At 45.7% G+C, this 22,771-nt stretch overlaps 1 protein-coding gene across 4 annotated transcripts in view; it reads left to right on the top strand.

The window, feature by feature from the left end:
* The window catches only part of HMCN1 (hemicentin 1), a 329,394-nt gene that overhangs the window by 218,840 nt on the left and 87,783 nt on the right, over positions 1–22,771 (top strand). For all 4 annotated transcript variants that reach the window (XR_014008183.1, XM_081194243.1, XM_081194242.1 and 1 more), the window contains 12 exons: positions 45–218; positions 1,560–1,673; positions 4,249–4,394; positions 6,569–6,719; positions 6,952–7,152; positions 8,503–8,616; positions 10,949–11,136; positions 12,349–12,445; positions 15,167–15,328; positions 17,102–17,215; positions 18,027–18,229; positions 19,911–19,992. Coding sequence is in view for 3 of the 4 variants with exons in the window: in XM_081194243.1 (XP_081050369.1) it covers positions 45–218; positions 1,560–1,673; positions 4,249–4,394; positions 6,569–6,719; positions 6,952–7,152; positions 8,503–8,616; positions 10,949–11,136; positions 12,349–12,445; positions 15,167–15,328; positions 17,102–17,215; positions 18,027–18,229; positions 19,911–19,992 (1,746 nt within the window). In the remaining variant the exon portion in view is untranslated. The remainder of the gene's footprint in view (positions 1–44; positions 219–1,559; positions 1,674–4,248; positions 4,395–6,568; positions 6,720–6,951; positions 7,153–8,502; positions 8,617–10,948; positions 11,137–12,348; positions 12,446–15,166; positions 15,329–17,101; positions 17,216–18,026; positions 18,230–19,910; positions 19,993–22,771) is intronic.

Here is a 22,771-nt window from a genome sequence, read left to right as displayed (position 1 = left end):
CACGCATCTCCTTCCCACCCTCCCCACCCCTGGTTCTTGTTCAGTGTCTCCATCTATTGTGGGTGCAGATAATGACGGGGGCACCGAAGAAGTCACAGTTATTTTGAATAACCCCACATCACTGGTTTGCGAGGCTTATTCCTATCCCCCGGCTACAATCACCTGGCTAAAAGATGGAGCTCCCATAGAATCAAATAGGAATATCAGGATTTTGCCAGGTAATACATTTTTGTTTCTTTATATTATTTGGATTGCAGTTTTTGTCACTGTATTACTCAGAGAAGTCTAGGTGGGGCGGAAAGTGATGGGCAAGTTTTAGTCAATCGCTGCTCTTTAAGCGGGCAGAATTTACCGTATTTTTCACTCTATAGGACACACTTTTCCCCCTCCCAAAATTAAGGGGAAATGTGTGTGCGTCCTATGGAGCGAATGCAGGCTCCTTGGCTTCAGCGCTAGCAACGCGAAGCCTCCAAAGCACCGAAGAGGGAACGCTCCCTCCGTGCTCCGGAGGCTTCGCGTTGCTTTCGCTGAAGCCTGGAGAGCGAGAGGGGTCGGTGAACACCAACCCCTCTCACTCTCCAGGCTTCAGGGATAGCTGCTTGAAGCCTGCGGAGCGCAGCGCGAGTTCCCGCTGTGCTCCACAGGCTTCAGGTTCCTTTCGCTGAAGCCAGGAGAGCAAGACTCTCCTGGCTTCAGCAGAGAGGGAGAGCTGCGCAGCGCCCCTTCAGCCAAGTGGGAGGAGAAATGGAAGGGGCTCCGTTTCTCCTGCTGCTTCGCTGAAGGGGTGCTGAGCAGAGAGGGGGAGAATTATTTTCTCTTGTTCTCCCTCTCTAGAACAAGGTCCGTCCTATGGTCGGGTGCGTCCTATAGAGCGAAAAATACGGTAATGTGTTCTTCATCTTGTACAGCTATATTCTGGTAGGACGATTGCAGTTTTTTTTTAATTAAAAAAAATGTTTTACCACTTCACTTATCCCAAAAGCATTAGGAGCAATCAGATTGACTAAACATCTGAATATTCCCTCTACATAAGAATGAACACATGAGGGAGAAGACTAGGTCAGAACCTTTCTTCCTGGCATTTTGTTTCCATATGGAGGGAATGTTTTTTTGGAGGAACGTTGACTTACATGAGCTTCATTCTCATTACAAGAGAGAGAACCTTTTAATCTATTTTAACTGTGTAAACCTGAAGTTCTGGTTTATCCTTGAATCCCACACGCAAAAATAGTGACAGTCTAGAGCAGTCTTTCTGACTCTTGGGGCCCCAGGTGAACTACAACTCCCATCATCCCTGCCTAGCAGGGCCAGTCGTCAGGAATGGTGGGAATTGTTGCTCAACAATATCTGGAGACCCAAGGCTGGTCCAGAATCACTCTAGCTGGAGCCCAGCTCCCAAGAATTCCTTTAGTTCTTCAGCTTTAGCATGTAATGAAGTAAGCATGGTTTCATTTTATTTCATTGACATTGTTAGCCAACCTTGATTCATGCAGAGTCCCTGCCTGTTTCAGAGGAAAGCATACAAGCATTAATTTAAAACAAACCATATTGTTTCACAGGTGGTCGAACCCTACAGATTCTGAATGCCCAGGAAGACAACACTGGCAGATACACTTGCATAGCTACAAATGAAGCGGGGGAAATGTTAAAACACTATGAAGTCAAAGTCTACAGTAAGCACACTAACAATCTTGCTGTAATCCCTACATTTTCTTGCCCCAAGTTTTCTTTCCGTTGCTGCTTGGGATTTAAAATGCAACCTCATTCAATAACTGAATTATTCACTGTCAGGGAACTGCCATCGGAGCTAGAGGTGGAGGGAAGGCTCCAGAGGGATGCCGGAGAGGGTCCCAGTAGGGAGAGAGGCAGCCCATCTGCTGGGGAAGGAAATCAGCGTAACACCAGTGCAGAAGGGGGGCAGATGGGGGGATCGGAGAGGAGGCTCCAAGACTCCTCGCTGGAGACCAGCGGAGAGAGTACGGGTACTCCGCTGCCCACACCCTCCCTGCGCAGAAGACTTCCGCGCAGGGAGAGTAGGAGGAGACTTGGCGTCAAACAACTTTTATGCTGGAAAAGGTTCAAGAAACGCCCACTGACGGATTCTGCCAGCAACTGAGGCAGCCACGAAGTGAAGGACTGTCCAGACAGAAAGGGTTTAACCAGGTAACCTTGCCAGCAGTGGCGGCAACTTACGCACGAGCAACCCCTAAATCCATTACATTCACCTATGAACCAAAGTGAAGCCGTATGCCTACATTTTGTTTTGCTTCGTTTCTCCCTTGGCATGCTAGCGCCAAGCGAGGCAGCAGGAAAAAGACTTGGAGCAGGGAGCATATATGTCTGAGGTAAAGGAGCAGCCTTCCAGGTTAGTAGTGGAAGAGAGGCTGCTTAACTTTTTCTCTTCCATCCGTTTCCCCCATTCAAAATAGCTTCCAGCACCTGTTGTTGCAGCTGCTGTAGAAAAGAACTTTCTGCCTACAGGCAAAAAAAGCAACTTGAAGTGTGGATATTTTTGAGTGGAAGGGAAAAAAGACTAGAGAAGAAACAGTTAAGCAGCCTTTGCCATGCTTCCTCTCAAGACTGCAGACACCCATAGCTGCATTTCATTAAAAAATAAAGAAGGCATCTGTTTCATGTGTATGCCATGTCTTCTATTGTCTTAGATTTTTCAGCTGGAACGCCCATCAAAACAAAAACATCCAGTTGTTAGAGGAAAGGGCAAATGGTGGCCTCTTGTTGAACCTCAACAGGAATACTGTTCTACACAATAGGGGCAGCCGCACAGAAAGCCCTGCTCTGAGTTACTGTGGCACAGGCTTCTGCAATCTTTGGGACTTTCAGGAGAAACTAACTCTCCTGCAGACAGCAAGAATCTACTGGATGTATAAGGGATGCGGGTGGCACTGTGGTCTAAACCACTGAGCCTCTTGGGCTTGCCAATCGGAAGGTCAGCGGTTCAAATCCCCGTTGCTGAGCTCCCGTTGCTCTGTCCCAGCTCCTGCCAACCTAGCAGTTTGAAACCACGCCAGTGCAAGTAGATAAATAGGTACTGCTGTGGCAGGAAGGTCAACAGCTTTTCCATGCGCTCTGGTTTCTGTCACTGTGTTCCGTTGCGCCAGAAGTGGTTTAGTCCTGCTGGGTCCATGACCCAGAAAGCTGTCTGTGAACAAACGCCGGCTCCCTTGGCCTGAAAGTGAGATGAGCACTGCAACCCCATAGTCGCCTTTGACTGGACTTAACTGTCTAGGGGTCCTATAAGGGATAAGGTGGTCCCTGAAACAACCTGCTGCTGAACTGTTTATGACCCTGTCTGTTACCACCACAACACCTTGAGCTGGACCTGGTAGCAGATCAGTAGCTAGTGCACATCCTGAAAGCAGGTTGTTAAATGCTGGTGGTACAAGCAACCTATTAGGGACATGGGTGGCGCTGTAGGTTAAAGTACAGAGCCTAGGGCTTGCCGATCAGAAGGCCGGCGGTTCAAATCCCTGCGATGGGGTGAGCTCCCATTGCTCAATCCCTGCTCCTGCCAACCTAGCAGTTCGAAAGCACAGCAAAGTGCAAGTAGATAAATAGGTACCGCTCCGGCAGGAAGGTAAACGGCGTTTCCGTGCGCTGCTCTGGTTCGCCAGAAGCGGCTTAGTCATGCTGGCCACATGACCCGGAAGCTGTACGCTGGCTCCCTCGGCCAATAAAGTGAGATGAGCGCCGCAACCCCAGAGTCGGTCACGACTGGACCTAATGGTCAGGGGTGCCTTTACCTTTTACAAACAATCTAGCTGCTGCCTTCTGAGCCAGCCTGCAAATCAATCCCAAAGGTAGCCCCACATACAGCACATTGTAGTAATCCAGTTACCCTGAACGACTAATTGCTGATGTGGGCATTCATGTGGTGCAAATCACCCAGCTCTGCATCACTCTTACCCATGCACACTCCCTTTCTGATAATGCAGTGGATATTGAAGTGAGAAGTAAAGGTAAAGGGACCCCTGACCATTAGGTCCAGTTGTGGCCGACTCTGGGGTTACGGCGCTCATCTTGCTTTATTGGCCGAGGGAGCCGGCGTACAGCTTCCGGGTCATGTGGCCAGCATGACTAAGCTGCTTCTGGCGAACCGTCACGGGGATTCGAACCACTGACCTTCTGATCGACAAGTCCTGGGCTCCGTGGTTTAACCCACAGCGCCACCCCCGTCCCATTGAAGTGAGAAACTATATTTCAATTAATGGGGTCTTTCTTTCTGTGCAGTCCCTCCTACCATAAACAGAGGGGACCTGTCAGGAGTGGGTTTATCTCCTAAAGAAGTGAAGATCAGAGTGAACAACAGCCTTACACTGGAGTGTGAAGCACATGCAATTCCTGCTGCGGGCATCAGATGGTACAAGGATGGACAGGCCAGTCACCAGATTATTTCCTTTCAACAAGCAGTTTTAGAAACAAAGTTTTCTACAGCACTGTCTTCTTTCCCTCTATCCCATCTCACAAAAACATAGTACTGTATTTTTTGCTCTATAAGACTCACTTTTCCCCTCCTAAAAAGTAAGGGGAAATGTGTGTGTGTCTTCTGGAGCGGATGCAGGCTGCGCAGCTATCCCAGAAGCCAGAACAGCAAGAGGGATTGCTGCTTTCACTGCGCAGCGATCCCTCTTGCTGTTCTGGCTTCTGAGATTCAGAATATTTATTTTCTTGTTTTCCTCCTCCAAAAACTAGGTGCGTCTTGTGGTCTGGTGCGTCTTACAGAGCGAAAAATACGGTAATTCAGCACCCTGGGAAGTTCTCTTTTCTTTCCATGGAATGCAGAAAGCTGTGAATACCACGCCATCTCAGAACCACAGGATGGCATATGAGGAAATGCCTCCTGCACTGTGCCTTTTTGCAATTCCATAGTGCTCCTCCTTAGTCTTCCTTTTTAGCACTCTGTGCTTAGAATCGGTCCCATATTTTGCTTTCACTGGCATGTGGATTATTGCTCTTGGCTCCTAGAATTTTATAGGTACTGACATAAGAGTAAATCCAATCAACTGAGAACTGGATGCTCTAAGTTTTTCCAGAGCTGGTCTTTTGGCAAGAGTTAATATGAGGAAGCATATTAATAGAAATATTATTCTTGTTTCTGTTGGCAAAGCAGAAGGGACCAGCATTCGGTCCCTTTTAAAACGACTCTCTTCTTAATAATTTGCAAGTAAACAAATTGGAAATAATAATAGCTCCAACACTGGGATGGAAATACTAGGAAAAATGGACTGTTAGATCATGACTTATTTCAGGACTGCACAACTTGCAGCCGAAGTGCATGTGAGGTCTTTAGGTTAACCTCCTGTTTTTTCTGCCTCCCCAGAACCACAAGAACAGAAAGGTCCAATATCAAACACTGGGCAGAGGGGAAATGGGGAACAGGTTCCTGGGTGCACAAAGGCATGAGGTTGTTGTTAATGCTACTCAGAGTAGACCCATTGACTTCAATGGATATGACTCATACATTCAGTTCAAGAGCTCTACTCTGTGTAGAAGTTAGTTGGATACAACCCAATGGGGGCCAGGTTGAAGTAAGATGTTATATTAGCATAAGCCAGTGCAACAAGTCCTACTAGTGCAGTGGACTCCCCCCCCCCCAGTACAGACCCTGCACCCCCACCAAAGGCTCTCCCTTCTCCCCCCCCCCCCATGCAACAGTTAAAAGAAAAAACCGCTCCCTTTCCCTTATGGTGTATCTCAGAGCCCGTAGAGAGTCCTTAGGTGTGTTCCGTATCAGTAGCAGAAAATAACAGAGGCCAACCAGAGTATATTGAGAAGCAAAGTGGCTAGTAAGCCTGATCTTTATTCAAGGAACTGTTGCAACAGGGTCCCCACTCACCACACGCAGGAGGGAGGGGAACCCTGAACAAGCCCTTATATAGACTTTTGAAATTGCCCACCCTGTAGCCCAAGACCTCTCCCCAAAACATCATGCATACATCACAGAAGGAGGCTGTCTACAGCAGAAATCCTGTCTGCCAGGATACCTGAAGATGGTCACTGATTACATTATCTGGGCAGCCTGGCCATTCTTTAGTGATGGTTAATACTTCAGTTGCTGAATCCAGGTCACAGGCTCACACTATTCAAACACAAATACGCCCTTAAGACAAGATTTGCAAGCAAAAAGACAATGGGAAGGCTTTCCCCATTTGCCTCCCTTACTGCAGAGGAATATTTGAGGTTACTGGGAGAGTCAAAATGGCTTCAGGATTGCTCTCCCGTACTATTTCAGACACTTGGTTCAGATATATGTGCAATGATCTCCTTTGAGTGATGCTTAATTCTACCCATAGTAATTGAGACCAACATGTTTTCAATTACCTTCCCCATAGTGATTCTTAGGCACTAGCCAGCCACTTGAATCTTGAGCTCTCTAAGTCCAGTGCAAAGCCTTGCAGGCTGGGTTTTGCAGTTCCAGTGCAAAAACCACGTCACTGGTTTGTCTTTGTGGGTCACAAAATATGGGCACGTTTTATGCATGTAACACTTAACGGGCATTTAAAAATAATGATGAAATTCTCATGTACGCTTCTTGATAATTAAATCACAGCCTATTGCATCAGATGACCACATAACAATCCAAACCAGTGGGCGCGTTCTACAAATCAAGTCAGCTCAGATATCTGACACTGGCCGTTACAGTTGTATAGCCTCAAATATCGCCGGAGAGGATGAGCTGGAGTTTGATGTCAACATCCAAGGTAAAAAGGGTCTTGATTTCCACCTGCCTATCCATCTCTTTGGGTGATAAGAAAACCCCCAAATATGCCTCTGTTTACTTAATATGTTAAGAGCAATTGCTTGTACTATTTATTAGCAAAATGGGTGGCTAGCATGCAGTTAGGTATATTGGGAGCAAAAATTGAAGGGGATAGGAAAGATTAAATGTCTTGCTCTTTTCTACTTTCCTGTGGCCCGTGTCATCTATCACAGTTCCCCCTAATTTCCGAAAACCGCCTGGAAGCTGGGAAGATGGTGACGTGCTGGATGGCCAGGGAGGAGGAGCGAAAGATGTGATCATGAATAATCCTCTTTCTTTGTACTGTGAGACGAATGCTGTTCCCCCTCCGGTACTCACATGGTATAAAGACGGTTACCCTCTGAGTTCCAGTGATAAAGTATTGATCCTGCCAGGTCTGTATTAAACAGATGAGCAATTATGAATTAAGATAACCAGCCAATGTCCACTCAACTGTCTTAAGAAAAGCATTTCTTCAAGGGCATTTTATATTAAGGTTATGGTTTGAAATAATTTGGGTAAACCTATGAATGCTGCGGACGCGGGTGGCGCTGTGGGTTTAACCACAGAGCCTAGGACTTGCCGATCAGAAGGTCGGCGGTTTGAATCCCCGCAACGGGGTGAGCTCCCGTTGCTTGGTCCCTGCTCCTGCCAACCTAGCAGTTCGAAAGCACATTAAAGTGCAAGTAGATAAATAGGTACCGCTCCGGCGGGAAGGTAAACGGCGTTTCCGTGCACTGCTCTGGTTCACCAGAAGCAGCTTAGTCATGCTGGCCACATGACCCGGAAGCTGTACGCTGGCTCCCTCTGCTTATAGAGCGAGATGAGCGCTGCAACCCCAGAGTCGGTCCTAACTGGACCTAATGGTCAGGGATCCCTTTACCTTTACCTTTATGAATGCTGCAGGATGCTGAGATGCCCTGCACTTTCACTTTTTCCTTTCATATTTATTTTTGTTACAATAATTAAATTAGCTACCCCACCCCACCCCAGTATCATTGGCTTCATGTGCCGTCACCACTCTGAGTTGTAGTAGAGAAATTTATGTGTGAGCTAATAAGAGATAATATGCTTCCAATTCACACACATGAACACTGGCAACCACAAAACTAAGAATTGCAATACATAGGGTCTTTTGTAGAGAGTTTAATTCACGGAAGGGCATTCAAAGTAATTTGCTAGTATTAAAACGCTCTACTAATTTTTTTTGCGGGGGAGCAATACCTTTGAGATCAGTTCCTCCCTTACTTTTGTGTTTTTCCTGTACCATCTGCATGCCAAGTCCAAACATATAGAGATGATTTGAGTGGCTGTTGTACAGCCTTGAAGCTTCCTTGCCCCAGACACATCGCAGAATCTGAGTCTGAGCATTTCGCGGGTCTGCCATAAGACTTTTGCGTGTGTGGCCGGCTCTTGCGTACTTTTTATATCGGCAATACGCATTATACGAAAGCACCTTTTCTCATTGTTTTCTTTGGTTTCAAAGCATTGTGATCTTTCCTTAAAAACCCCCCAAAATGAGTTAGGTCCAAAATGTAAATAAAACTTAATTTTGGAGGAAGACACGGATGAAGGTTCAACTATCTCTGCAAACAGATGCTTGCTTTTGCGGATGGAATTGGGTGCATCCTTTATTTTAGGATAGGCCGTGGGTGGAGGGGATGCACAAGTATATCTATTCATTCAGGTCTTGGGAGAGATTTGTGTTTAGAATGCCGGAAAGTTCATGTTTGTGTTCTTTCTAGGAGGTCGTGTACTGCAGATTCCACGGGCGCAGAGTGAAGATGCTGGACGATACACGTGTGTGGCTGTAAATGAAGCCGGGGAGGATTCCATCCAGTATGATGTCCGCGTGCTTCGTGAGCTCACCTTACTTTGTTCGATTTTAGCCATCCTCTTGGCGCTGTGGTTAAAAGCCTCAGCGCCTAGGGCTTGCTGATCGAAAGGTCGGCGGTTCGAATCCCCGCGGCGGGGTGCGCTCCCGTCGCTCGGTCCCAGCGCCTGCCAACCTAGCAGTTCGAAAGCACCCCTGGGTGCAAGTAGATAAATAGGGACCGCTTACTGGCGGGAAGGTAAACGGCGTTTCCGTGTGCTGCGCTGGCTCACCAGATGCAGCTTTGTCACGCTGGCCACGTGACCCGGAAGTGTCTGCGGACAGCGCTGGCCCCCGGCCTCTTGAGTGAGATGGGCGCACAACCCTAGAGTCTGGCAAGACTGGTCCGTATGGGCAGGGGTACCTTTTAGCCTTTTTAATGTGGGGAAAGGGACATGGTAAAAAACCTTTAAGAGTCTTAGAGTTGTAAGGGATCCTGAGCGTCAGTGCAGAAACGGAACAGGCTTTCTAACTGAAGGGTCTGTTGCGTCTCGAGGCCCCAAGACCCACCCCCAAAATAAATACACACAGATACTTATATTAGTTTAAGTTTTTGGGCAAATTTTGGCCACAGCTTTATTGAAATACAATCACATGAGCGGTATTGGCTTAGGCATTTGCTCTCCCCCCCCCATTTTAACCCTGTCAGGTGAGCTCTTGGGTCCCGAGCGCAACCAGGACCCTCTGTTGTGAGGATCCCATTTGTGCAAACAGAACTCCTAGGCAAGCAAGAGCTTCATCCGCCACCCTTTTTTATATCTCAAAATTGTTGAAGTTATCTCTATCCCACCTCACCGTTGCAAAAAAGCATCTCCCAAGGCAGTTAACAAATAAGCCATAAAACCTAGCAAACTAACATTGTACAGTGAAACTGCCATTCTAAATACGTTTTGTGGACCGTGTGTGCTTTTTTTTTTTTTTTGTCTGTGCATCACAAGGTTTTCTTTTGCGAAGCAGGCATTTTGTGGTGCTTACGACAGTATCTTCGATTTCCAAATACGCCTGCAGCCTGTTCAAGGTTGGGAAACCCTGAGTCATCAGCATAATCATTCCCCCTGCCCCTGCCCCCCCCCCCCAATCCTAGGCAGTTCCATGTAATCATCCAGAGAGAATGAAGCAAATGTTAATCTAACAATTCGAACTGCAAAGTTACAAAGTTGGAGAGGCTGGCCCATTAGAGTGAATGGGGGACACTGCCCCATAACCTCAGGCTGCCTTCAGATGACTATCAGCTTCCTCCTCAGTCCCAGCAGAATGGGGACAAAACTAGAATTACTTGGCTCCGCCTTTCATTGGCTCTTGCGCCACCTAGTGTTGGGCTCCCTGTCTTCTATCCTACCAGTCAAAATGGGCACCAGTCATCACTTTCTCAGTGACAAGCATGGCGTTCAGTAAGACCCCCAAATGTGCCTGAACGAAACTGAAATGGAAGGCTGGGGCTTGCGGTTCTTCCGAATGTGCAGGTCCAGCTCTCAGTCTGCAGAAATGACTCTGGTGTGAGATCCCAGTGTGCCATGGCTGAGGCAAAAACTGTAGATGAGCTTATTTTTCCGTTGTTTGCTTCCACATTTGTGACACAAACATGCTGCTGTTTAGTTCATCTACTGGGATATCTGATTGGCTTGTGAGAGAATTGTTGAAAATTGATTTCGCTTTTTCACAAAGCCCTATGCCTTTGGAGTCATTACTGACCTCACAGGGATTTTTAAAACACGCAAACCTATGCCTCCTGTTCTAGACCACGTAACATTCTCTGTATCTACTAGTAATAAAAGAGTTGTGTTTCAGTGTGTGTGTGTGTGTTTTAATTAGGCCTTCATTAACAGCAAGGCCTAGGGCTGCTGTGTTTCCCTGATAAATGTGTTAGATTAATCACTGAAAAGGTGCCCCTCTGTTGAATTCTTTTATTTAATATGCAGCCGGTTTTTTTCTGCAATATATTTAAATCTAAAATACACTAATTTAAGGGTTTTTTAGTCCTGATCAGTGTTTATGAATGGTGGCTTTAAGCACAGTAAGACTATTCAGCATCTTGGGGTATTAATTGGAAATCCAGATTCTATTTCACTCTCAATCCGCTTTGGCCAGGCTTCAGCGGAGCTAAAATGGCTCCAGTCCAAGTGCTACATTATAACTCACTGTGGGTTATACATGTCAAAGCCATGGCTGTAATATGACTGGATTGCCCACTATAGTTTGCCATTATTGGCTTCTCCTCAGGCTGCATTCAAATGTGCAAATATGTGAGACGCTTGACATGATGGTTAGAAATTTCATGAAGAAAACGGTTCCTCCTTGACGTTTTCCATCGATTCTAGTGCCACCATCCATTCATGGAGCCAATGGGGACATGCCTGAAGAGATCACTGTGCTGATAAGCAACATGGCAGTGATGGAATGTGTGGCCAATGGCAGCCCTAATCCAAGCATAACCTGGCAGAAAGATGGGCAGCTCTTGGTTGAAGACTCCCAACACAAATTCTTAGCCAATGGAAGAACACTTCAGGTAAGTGGAGACACTTCAGTTAAAAGAGGAATGACCAAATGGTAGCCAGTGGTCAGAAGCAATTTGCTTTGTATAGAGCACCTTCCCTTTTCAAGTAGTGATTCTTGGATTTCCGTTTATGGATAGCAACTCCTGAGTAGGCCTACCCTACTGTAAGATAGAATTCCTTAATACAGTGGTGCCTCGAAAGACGAAATTAATTCGTTCCGCAAGTTTTTTCTTCTTGCGAGTTTTTCGTCTTGCGAAGCATGGTTTCCCATAGGAATGCATTGAAAATCAATCAATGCGTTCCTATGGAGACCGTCCGGGGACAGAGGGGAAGTGCTGCGCGCCTTCCCCTCTGTCCCCGGACCTCTTTTGAAGCAAGGGGCGGCGGGGAGAAGATTGCTTCTCCCCGTTGCCTGCCCCGCAATCTCCGGGGACAGAGGGGAAGGCACGCGCCTTCCCCTCTGTCCCCTCTTTTGAAGCAAGGGGCGGAGGGGAGAAGATCGCTTCTCCCCGTTGCCGCCCCTTGGTTCAAAAGGGGTCCGGGGAGAGAGGGGAAGGTGCGCACGCCTTCCCCTCTGTCCCCTCTTTTGAAGCAAGGGGCGGAGGGGAGAAGGTCGCTTCTCCCTGTTGCCGCCCCTTGGTTCAAAAGGGGTCCGGGGTGCGGGGGCAAGCTTCGTTTTGCGAAGCAAGCCCATAGGGAAATTCGTCTTGCGAAGCGGCTAAGAAAACAAAAAACTCCTTCGTCTAGCGAGTTTTTCGTCTTCTGAGTCGTTCGTCTTGCGGGGCACCACTGTATTCTTAGGCACTCCTTATATAAATGGTGTTTGATTCCTATGGGCAGTTGCTGTTGCCTTTCACCGTACTTAACTCAGTGCTATTACATCTTTTCAGAGATGGTATGATTTCCCTCAGCAAATAGCCTCTGAATTATATTCATCCTTCTTTCATAGCTCCTCCTTCTGTCTGTGTACATTTTAATAAGCCTGTGCATCCTAGAATATACCTGGAATATAGCATCTACAAACGCAGCTTACTAAGTGGTGACAACTTACCACAGCGGGCAAATGACCATTTGATGAGGATAAATTTACTAGGCATAGTAGTAATAGCTATAACCAATACTGATCATTTAGCTGGGTTGCATGAGCCAGCATAGATATTTGACTAGACATTATTAATTTAGAATAAATGTCTTGTTTCGATGTCTTTATCTTTTCCCTCTAGATCCTCAGTTCCCAAATAACAGACACGGGCAGGTATGTCTGTACTGTGGAGAACACTGCAGGAAGTGCCAAAAAATATTTTAATCTTAACGTTCATGGTAAGATAGCTATTTTCTAAGATGCTGGCTGATTATATTCATATAAAGAACAGTTGCAAAAAAAATCTGTTCCTATGTTTTATTGACTGTGTTTGGATGTCATGATAAACTATGGTTTTATTGTGGCGGGAAAGCCTCGGGTGTGCATATTCCTCTCCCTGCTCTGCTCTAGCTGTATGGCTCACAGGAAAAGTTTGGAAAAACTCACTTTCTATTTCAGTTTACCACAGCTTAGTGTTGTGCCTAAATCCTAAACTGTGATTAATCTAGATTAACTGTGGTTTGTTTGAAATAATATTTATTTATACATACATACATACATACCCTGCCCATCCAGCTGAGTTTCCCCAGCCACTCTGGGCAGATCCTAACAGAATATTAAAAACATAATAAAACATCAAACATTAAAAACTTCCCTAAACAGGGCTGCCTTCAGATGTCTTCTAGAAGTCAGATAGTTCTCTATTTCCTTGACATCTGATGGGAGGGTGTTCCACAGGGCGGGCGCCACTACCGAGAAGGCCCTCTGCCTGGTTCCCTGAAACCTCACTTCTCACAGGGAGGGAACCGCCAGAAGGCCCTCGGAGCTGGACCTCAGTGTCTGGGCTGAACGATGGGGGTGGAGACACTCCTTCAGGTATACTGGGCCAAAGTCGTTTAGGGCTTTAAAGGTCAGCACCAACACTTTGAATTGTGCCCGGAAACGTACTGGGAACCAATGTAGGTCTTTCAGGACTGGTGTTTTGTGGTCTTGGCAGCCACTCCCAGTCACCAATCTAGCTGCCGCATTCTGGATTAGTTGTAGTTTCTGGGTCACCTTTAAAGGCAGCCCCATGTAGAGCGCATTGCAGTGGTCCAAGCGGGAGATAACCAGAGCATGCACCACTCTGGCGAGGCAGTCCGCAGGCAGATAGGGTCTCAGCCTGCGTACCAGATGGAGCTGGTAAACAGCTGCCCTGGATACAGATTTGACCTGTGCCTCCATGGACAGCTGTGAGTCCAAAATGACTCCCAGGCTGCGCACCTGGTCCTTCAGGGGCAGATAACCAGAGCATGCACCACTCTGGCAAGACAGTCTGCGGGCAGGCTAGTGTACTAGATGGCGCTGGTAGACTGCTGCCCTGGACATAGAATTGACCTGAGCCTCCATGGACAATTAGCCAACTTCATAAACCACAGTTAGAATTTGAGTTGTTTCAAGCAAGCCATAGTTGAACTTTGTTGGGTTTGGACAACATAACAAGCTTCGGTTTATTAGAAACGGAAGCAAAAGCTTCCCAGCTTCTCCTCATGGCTGCACAGGAGGAGGAGAAGGGGAAGGGGAAGTAAAATTATGCATTTAACACAACATCTGGTTTGCCCTTAATGTTTCTTGTCAACTGTGAACTCCATGTTGTTGTTTTTTAAAAGGCCTGTCTATCATTTCAAATGAAGCGATCCATTTAGTTTAGCTCCATCTTTCTCTTAAAAACCTATGTAGGAAATTAATCCTTGGCTGGGACTTCCCTTGCAAAACAGTGCTGGGGATCTTTATGAGAAGGGCCACCCAGTTTGTGCTGTTTTCTGATGCAAAAAACATAGACCTTCACTAGCATGAGTTATTTCCCTTCAGCGCCAAGATGTGAAGCATTTCCTGCCATTTCTTCCTGCTTTTAAAAACAATGGCTGCTTTCCTAATATTAAATGAGGGATAAAGCAAGGCAACATTGCTTGAGACTTAAAGCAGAATACATGCTGTGTTCAGAAAACTGCAGTGCATTTCCAAGGCTCTGTGGGTTTGGTTGTTGATTTCCTTATATTTTCTGTCTACACCTCCTCTTAGTTACCTTATTTAACCTCATCAGTTCCCATTCCTTTCAGTACCTAATATATTTTGATGATCCGCAGCTATATCTCTCTACCCAAGATCTTTCCCCCTCCGTCCAGTTCCACATCTCTGCTTGTCTGCCTGATTTATCCATTTGGTTGTCTCATCACCATCTCAAATTCAACATGTCAAAGACTGAACTCTTTAACTTTGCTCTCAAACCTTCCACTCTTTGATCCCTCTCCATATCCATTGACAAGCTTACTGCCCCTGGCTTTCTCTTCGACTCTTTATTTTGCTCTCTGCTCTCAGTCAGTACCAAAGTATGTTTTTTTCTCCGTGTACAAAATAGCAAAAAAAAAAAAAAAAAAAAAAAATCATCTGTTGGAAACTCTGGCTCATGTTCTGTTCTTCTTGTGCTTTCACTATCCTAATCCTTGCTAGGCCTCCTAATTCCCTGAGCGGCCACAAAAGCTGCTTACCGTTGCAGCCACTTCTGGTGTTGCAGATGTGAGTGTGTGGGCATAGCCAGGGCTGGCCCAAGACATTGTGGCACCTGAGGCGAATCACAAAATGGCACCCACCTCCCCACCAAGGAAGAAGGGGTGAATGAAAAACTGTGTCAGAAACAATGGGGAATAAAGATCTAAATGGGAATTTTCCACCTTTGTGGATTCTGCTGCCTGAGGCAGTTGCCCCACCTTGCCTCATGGGTGGGCCGGCACTGGACATATTTCCCTTGGTAAACAAGCAAACAAAGGAAAACATTTCTGGGCTTTCCTCCTGCATAAGATGGTTTCCAGCATTATGGTAGGAAAGACCCTGTCAATATTTTACTTTCCAGTCGCTTAGTGAAACTTAGTGTGGTTTTCCTGGCAAGTGTATAAAATTTGGGCTTGTGTATCTTTTGACAGTTCCTCCGAGTGTTGTTGGCACGAACCCTGAGAATTTGACTGTTGTGGTGAATAACTTCATCTCCTTGACCTGTGAGGTCACTGGCTTCCCACCCCCTGATCTCAGTTGGCTGAAGAATGGAAAACCCATCAGCTTGAACACAAACGCTCTTATAGTGCCAGGTGAGCAAACTCTGCTATGGTGGATATTTCCCCCCATCAAGTGATTCCACTTCTTTTCCCAGGACCTTGTCAAAACTGACAAGGAAAGTTGATAGGCCAAATTTATGTTCACTGTGTTTTTCTTCATCGGTCCCTGCAGTGCCAGTAATACATTTGGCATAACATATGTATGATATCATTTGAAGAAAAGCACAGATACCTAAAACCTTTCAAGGAACTGGAAGGAAATGTTATAATTATTTGGAAGAGTCAATTGATGAGTTAGCATTGCTTTCTTGTTACTTGGTTCTTTTATTAGAACAGAGTCTGCCCTCTATCCCAGTAACACAACAAGGAAGTCACTGGTGGCCATTGGTGGGCATGTGACAATTTTTAGGGTTGTTTTTCTCACTTATTATTGGAAATCTTGACATTCTTCACTGTTACAGTGCTTTTTTCTGGAAGTGCGTGACTGTAGTCAGTACTGGTGCCATAGCTGTCAACCGTCCCTTATTTGGTGGGAAAGTCCCTTATCCCAGCGCCATGTCCCGCTGCTGTCCCTTATTGATGATGTCCCTTAAATTTCCCGGGTTTCAAAGGAAGCAGCTCCTCTCCCTCCCTCCCTCCCTGTTGGCCAGGGAGGAAGGAAGCTCCAACTGTGTTGCTTGGCTGCGTTGCTCACTCAATAAGGAGTCTAAGAACGACTGGGGGGGGGGTGGAGCTTGCATGCCTTGTGCCGATCAAATTGGCCGCATTGCCTGGGGACTCGCCATTGCTCAGCGCTTCCCAGCGGAGAGGTGACGGTGGTTTTCCTTGCTGCATCCCCTTTGCCGGGTTGCTGCGCTGTGGGAACCACCGCTTGAGGCTTCGTTTGGCTGCTGGCTGGGCTTTCTGCCTTTGGCTCGGAGGGGCCCAGAAGTTGAACATACGAAATCCCTTATTTTGGCTGCTGACTCCTTGTTTTCGAGGCTACCGGTCCCTTACTTTCAAATCTGTAAGTTGACAGCTATGACTGGTGCCCCCCTTCAAATCTTGCAATGCCCACAACAGGGCGAGGCATCGGAGGCGCCCATGACACAGTTGCCTGGCTGTCTCAAACACACACTGCCTTCCCACCCTTTCGCTGCTGCCATAGGGCAGGGCCCGAAGCTTTTCGTGGGCATGGAAGGAGGGGGAAAGAAGAGGCCTGGGGTGCAGAAATGTACGGATGTGGTCTCTGCAAGCCCACGCATCCGTGTCTGAGTGGTAGTTCAGGCACCGTGTGGCCTGGCCACTGTCAGGGAATAGGATAAGGGCTGCGTGTCTGGCTCATTGGGTGGTGGTCCAAGCCTGTGAACTAAAAAAACACACTAAGATCAGTGTGTATCACATGCGCAGCAATGACATCTGTCATGAATCTCTCTCCATCTCTCTTTTAAAAACATACCCCCCTCTTTTTGCCCCTGTTGCATTTCAACATGAAACTTTTGTAAAATTCTGTTCAAGCAGTGGTGATCTGATAACCCGTCTGAACAGCTCTGTCAACTTTGACAGAGCCAGTGTGGTGTAGTGGTTAAGAGCTGTAGTCTCGTAATCTGGTGAACCGGGTTCGCGTCTCCGCTCCTCCACATGCAGCTGCTGGGTGACCTTGGGCCAGGCACGCTTCTCTGAAGTCTCTCAGCCCCACTCACCTCACAGAGTGTTTGTTGTGGGGGAGGGAGGGAAAGGAGAATGTGAGCCGCTTGGAGACTCCTTCGGGTAGTGATAAAGCGGGATATCAAATCCAAACTCCTCTTCTCTTCTTCTTCATTTCAGGGGGCCGCACGCTGCAGATTCCTAGGGCCCGTCTGTCCGATGGTGGAGAATATGTCTGCATAGCCAGAAACAGCGCTGGAGAAAGCAGGAGAAAGAGCTTCCTTACTGTTTATGGTGTGTTTCTGCAGCTTTAAAATGAAATAATATTGAAAGTGGGGGAAATGTTAATGTCTAATCATTCTGAGTACGTTTCCGGGCACAATTCAAAGTGTTGGTGCTGTCCTTTAAAGCCCTAAACGGCCTCGGCCCAGTATACCTGAAGGAGCGTCTCCACCCCCATCATTCAGCCCGGACACTGAGGTCCAGCGCCGAGGGCCTTCTGGCGGTTCCCTCACTGCAATAAGTGAGGTTACAGGGAACCCGGGAGAGGGCCTTCTCGGTAGTGGCACCCGCCTTGTGGAATGCCCTCCCATCAGATGTCAAGGAAATAAACAACTACAGTGGTACCTTGGTTTATGAATTTAATCCGTTCCGGAAGTCCGTTCTTAAACCAAAGCATTCTTAAACCAAGGCGTGCTTTCCCATAGCAGCGGGGGATTCAATTTACACTCAACAGGAAGCGAAACATGTTCTGCTTCCAAGGCAAAATTCACAAACCAAAGCACCTACTTCCGGGTTTACATAGTTCTTAATCCAAGTTGTTCATAAACTAAGCTGCTCTTAAACCAAGGTACCACAGTATATGACTTTTAGAAGAATCTGAAGGCAGCCATGTTTAGGGAAGTTTTTAATGTTTGATTCTATTTTTAATATTCTGTTGGGAGCCGCCCAGAGTGGCTGGGGAAACCCAGACAGATGGGCGGGGTATGAATAAATTATTATTATTATTAATTATTATTATTATTATTATTCCTTTTTAAGGTAGCGATTCTTCCTTCTGGTGAAAGCCAAGGAAATAACATTGCTTATATTCCCTCCCACTAAGTCCCTCCCAGCATAAAAGACCACAGCGGAGCAGCGCTTTCCGTCGTGAATGTGCGAGTGGGAACTCCGGTGACATTAGTGTGCGAATCCAATGCTGTTCCACCTCCTGTCATCAGCTGGTACAAGAACGGGCGGATGGTTGCAGCCTCATCTAACATGGGGATCGTAGCTGATGGGCAGATGCTTCATATTACAGCTGCTGAGGTTTGCTATTCTGCTTTTTAAAAAAACTTGCAGCCCATTTTTTGTAACATGAATTAGGTCTTCGTCTTGCCAAAGGCAAGGTGGTTCTTTTAAAATGAGAGATTCAGAAGCAATACAAAATACACAAGTGAGTGAGAAGATCAAAGGTTTTATTTTAAGACAGCAAGCAATGTATACATACCAAGCAAGCACTTCAATCTGTGACTTGGAAGCCCTCAAGAAGTGGCAAAATGACTCCCCCAGGTAACCTCAATTTGCACAGCCCTGCAGCCGATCAGTCTGTGAGCTACAGAGAAACTCTGTCAAACTTGTCCGGTTTTATAGATAGCCTGTGTAGCTTGCCAGACTGGCTACATGCAGATCACTAACTGCTTGAAATACATTTTGCCTTGCGGATGCATTTCCCGTAGAGTCTTCAATTGACATATGCTAAATGCAAAAAAAACCCACCAAAAATCCCGCGGGTGGCGCTGTGATCTAAACCGCTGAGCCTAGGGCTTGCCGATCGGAAGGTCAGCGGTTCGAATCCCCGCGATGGGGTGAGCTCCCGTTGCTCTCTCCCAGCTCCTGCCAACCTAGCAGTTCGAAAGCACACCAGTGCAAGTAGATAAATAGGTACCGCTCCGGCGGGAAGGTAAACGGAGTTTCCGTACGCTGCTCTGGTTTCGCCAGAAGCGTCTTAGTCATGCTGGCCACATGACCCGGAAAAACTGTCTGCAAACGCCAGCTCCCTCGGCCTGTAAAGCAAGATGAGCGCAGCAACCCCAGAGTTGTTCACAACTGGACCTACTTGTCAGGGGTCCTTTACCTTTACCTTTTTAAATGCAAAAATAGCAATACATTGGAGCAGAGTGATAAAGGAAGAGGTGATTGGGGGGGGGGGAACCAATCATCTAGCCTCAAAGCCCTTTCTATAGTTTGAGGGTTATAAGCAGAGCCTCATTTACATACTCAGTTATTGGCAGACCACAGAAGATAGTTTTCATTCCCTTCCCCACTGCATGTATTGATTTTTTTGCATGGCCAGTTGCATATTTGAATAAATTGTCATGATCAGTAGTCATGGACATACATGGGAAATGTAAGTAGCTCATTTTACTCATATTTCACCTTGGTATGCCAGCCAATTTTTGTAGCCGGTTTGCTTTCCTATTCAGAAACAAGAGCATGGATTGAAAAAAGAAGTGTTCGCCTTTTTGCCTTAAAATCAAACAAGAAAATAAAGCTTTAAAGGGAACTCGTCTATTTATAAAACGTTTGCAACCGAATCAGCACATCAGAACAATATTTTTTAAAGAAAATCTGCAAGAGAATATCTTTATTAGGACCAACTAAAAAATTACAAAATAGTCAGTGTGGGGTCATGGTAAAAAAGCCTTAGTGTGTGCCATGGTGTGATTTCAGAAACATAGAAAATGTGAGTTCAGAATTAAAATTGAAAATGTTCTCATGGTGCCTGAGATAGTATGCTTAGGATGAGATCATAGTATGTGTTTTTGAATGGCCCATGTTACAAGACTGTATCCCCCCCACCCCACCCAAAGATAATGCGTGAGCACTGTATCCACTATGGTGGTTGTTATTACAGTATCCTGTTAGCAAGATTTTTTTTTTAATAAAAAAAATGAAGCTGTTAATTAGGAAAGTGGCTTGCATATCCTTTTCCTTCTTGTATTCTCAGGTGTCTGATACAGGCCAGTATGTATGTAAAGCCATAAATATTGCGGGACGAGATGATAAAAATTTCCATCTTAACGTTCATGGTAAGCTTATACTATGTTAACCTTTAGCACATGGGTCGGCAAACTAAGGCCCGGGTGCCGGACCTGGCCCATGGACGCTCTGGGAATTGCCGCATGGATTGGCACGGGGATTGTGATCGTTTGGGCTGCGCCAATTTCCCCCCTCTCCCTCATTCACACCGCGGTGGCGCCTCTTCCCTCCCTCCTCCTGGCTTCTCCCTGCCCTGCCTAGAGGAGGAAGGGGGCTGGGCTTTGTTGAGCCACAGTTGGCAGAGCACCATTTTAAGCAGCACCTCTCCGGAGCGAGCCCTTTTGCACCGCTCATCGTTCCTCTCTGTTACCAGCCCCTGCTGCTCGCAAGGCACAGGTAAGCAGCCACCATGGCTTGTCCACTGCTGTGGAGAAGGGGGGGAAGTCGTGGGGGGGATTCCCCCCCTAAATATAGTCCGGCCCCCCACAAGGTCTGAGGGACAGTGGACCAACCTCCTGCAAAAAAAGTTTGCTGACCCCTACTTTAGCGACTTGCGTGCCAAGGCACCCAAGCCCCAAAGTTCCCAGGACAACAATAAAACACACTGACACAGAGTATTTTGGTTTATGGGTTCAAATAGGCACAACGTTATTGGTTATGGATGTGAGTGGTTTGGCTTAGGCATTGGGGTGAAGTCAGGCTATATCTTGATCCCTGCCCATCTGCAGGGAGTCAACGGAAGGGTAAACCACTGATAGGGGGCGCCCTATGACTTACATCAGATAGTACACAAAACAAATGAAATACCGTGAAAATCCCTGAAACAAAAAGTAATCGACTAGAAATATTATCTTATAGAAATAAAACTAAATAATAAAAATCAAAAAGTTTAAGGTAAAAATTAGAAAAACCTAGAATTGAACAAAGCCTTAACTGGATGCCGGCTACAAACTTCGTTTCACTGAACTATTCAGTTTCCTCAGAAGGAAATAGAGAAATCATAAACCTTAAATGACCAAATTCAAAGGGGGTAAAACTCCCAAAAATTCTGAAGTATTATAATCCTAGCTCGACCTAGGTGAAGCAAAGCGCAGTAATAAAGGATTAAGGACTCAAAGGTACAGTTTCTAAAACTGAGTTTACAAAAAAGGTTTGAAAACCTAAATGGCAAGTTTTATTTTTTTTTTATAAAGATTTTTTATTGCGTTTCTTTTCATAGATTTACAAATTTGTTTACATGGCAACATACAAAAAACATTTTTTATATATATATATAAGGAAAAATAAAAACAAGAAAAAATGTTATGAAACTTTCCTTAACATCTTTCAGCAATTCACTTTTGGACCTCCTCGCATCCTCTCAGCATTGCATTCATTGTTCTAGCCAGTTCAGCAATTTGTTATCTTATTTCCCATCTTATTATACCTTTAAATGTATTATGTTACCAATTTCAAAAAATTGTAATTTAGTTTTGACATTCTTAATAAACATAATAATTTGTTTCAAATATTTCTCGTTTTTTCTATCAATACTTACTTTATCATTTCTTAAAATAAATTGCGGAAATATAACATTTCTTAATCGTGCGCTATCTTAACATTCCAACAACTTATAATGTTTTTGCAAATAGTCCTTAAATTTTTTCCAGTCCTCCTCCATAGTTTCTTCGCTCAGATCTCGGATTCTGCCAGTCATTTCTGCCAACTCCATGTAGTCCATCAACTGCGTCTGCCAGTCCTCCAGTGTGGGTAAATCTGGTGTTTTCCAGAACTTAGCGATAAGAATCCTAGCTGCTGTGGTTGCATACATAAACAAGGTTCTGTCCTTCTTTGGCACCTTCCGGTCCACCATGCCCAAGAGAAAGGCCTCTGGTTTCTTAGAGAAGGTATATCTAAATACCTTTTTCAGCTCATTATGTATGATTTCCCAGAAGGTCTTTACTTTCGGGCAGGTCCACCAGAGGTGAAAGAATGTCCCTTCTGCCTCCTTGCATTTCCAACACTTATTATCAGAAAGATGATATATTTTAGCCAACTTGACTGGAGTCATGTACCACCGGTATACCATTTTCATAATGTTCTCTTTCAAGGCACTACATGCCGTGAATTTCATACCGGTGTTCCATAACCTTTCCCAGTCTTCAGACATAATGTTGTGTCCCACATCCTGTGCCCATTTTATCATAGCAGATTTAACTGTCTCATCCTGTGTGTTCCATTTAAGCAGCAAGTCATACATCCTCGAAAGTACCTTAGTCTTTGGTTCTAGCAGCTCCGTCTCCAGTTTCGATTTCTCCAACTGGAAACCCACTTTTCTGTCCATTTTAAATACCTCTTGAATTTGAGCATAATGTAACCAATCTCGCACCTTACCTTTTAATTTGTCCTGGCTTTGGAGCTTCCAGTTATCTCCAACTCTTTCAATCAGTTCCCAATACTTTGGCCAGTAGGCCTCCATATTGGGCTTTTTTTTAGAAATCTTGGCTTCCACAGGTGATAGCCACCTCGGGGTCTTGCTTTCTAATAAATCCTTGTACTTCATCCAGACGGCAAAAATTGATTTTCTGACAATATGATTTTTAAACAATTTATGAACCTTCGCCTTGTCATACCACAAGTATGCATGCCAACCATACACATTATCAAACCCTTCCAGATCTAGGACATCAGTGTTTTCCAACAGAAACCAATCCTTCAACCAGCAGAAGGCTGCAGCTTCATAGTACAACCTTAGGTCCGGCAGGGCAAACCCCCCTCTTTCTTTTGAGTCGGTTAGTATTTTAAATTTTATTCGGGGCTTTTTGCCCTGCCAGACAAACTTAGAAATAT

The sequence above is a fragment of the Podarcis bocagei genome (genome assembly GCF_964188305.1).
Source record: "Podarcis bocagei genome assembly, chromosome: 5".
Lineage (NCBI taxonomy): Eukaryota > Metazoa > Chordata > Lepidosauria > Squamata > Lacertidae > Podarcis > Podarcis bocagei.
Note: the sequence above shows the minus strand (reverse complement) of the source record. Positions and strands in the feature narration are given on the sequence as shown.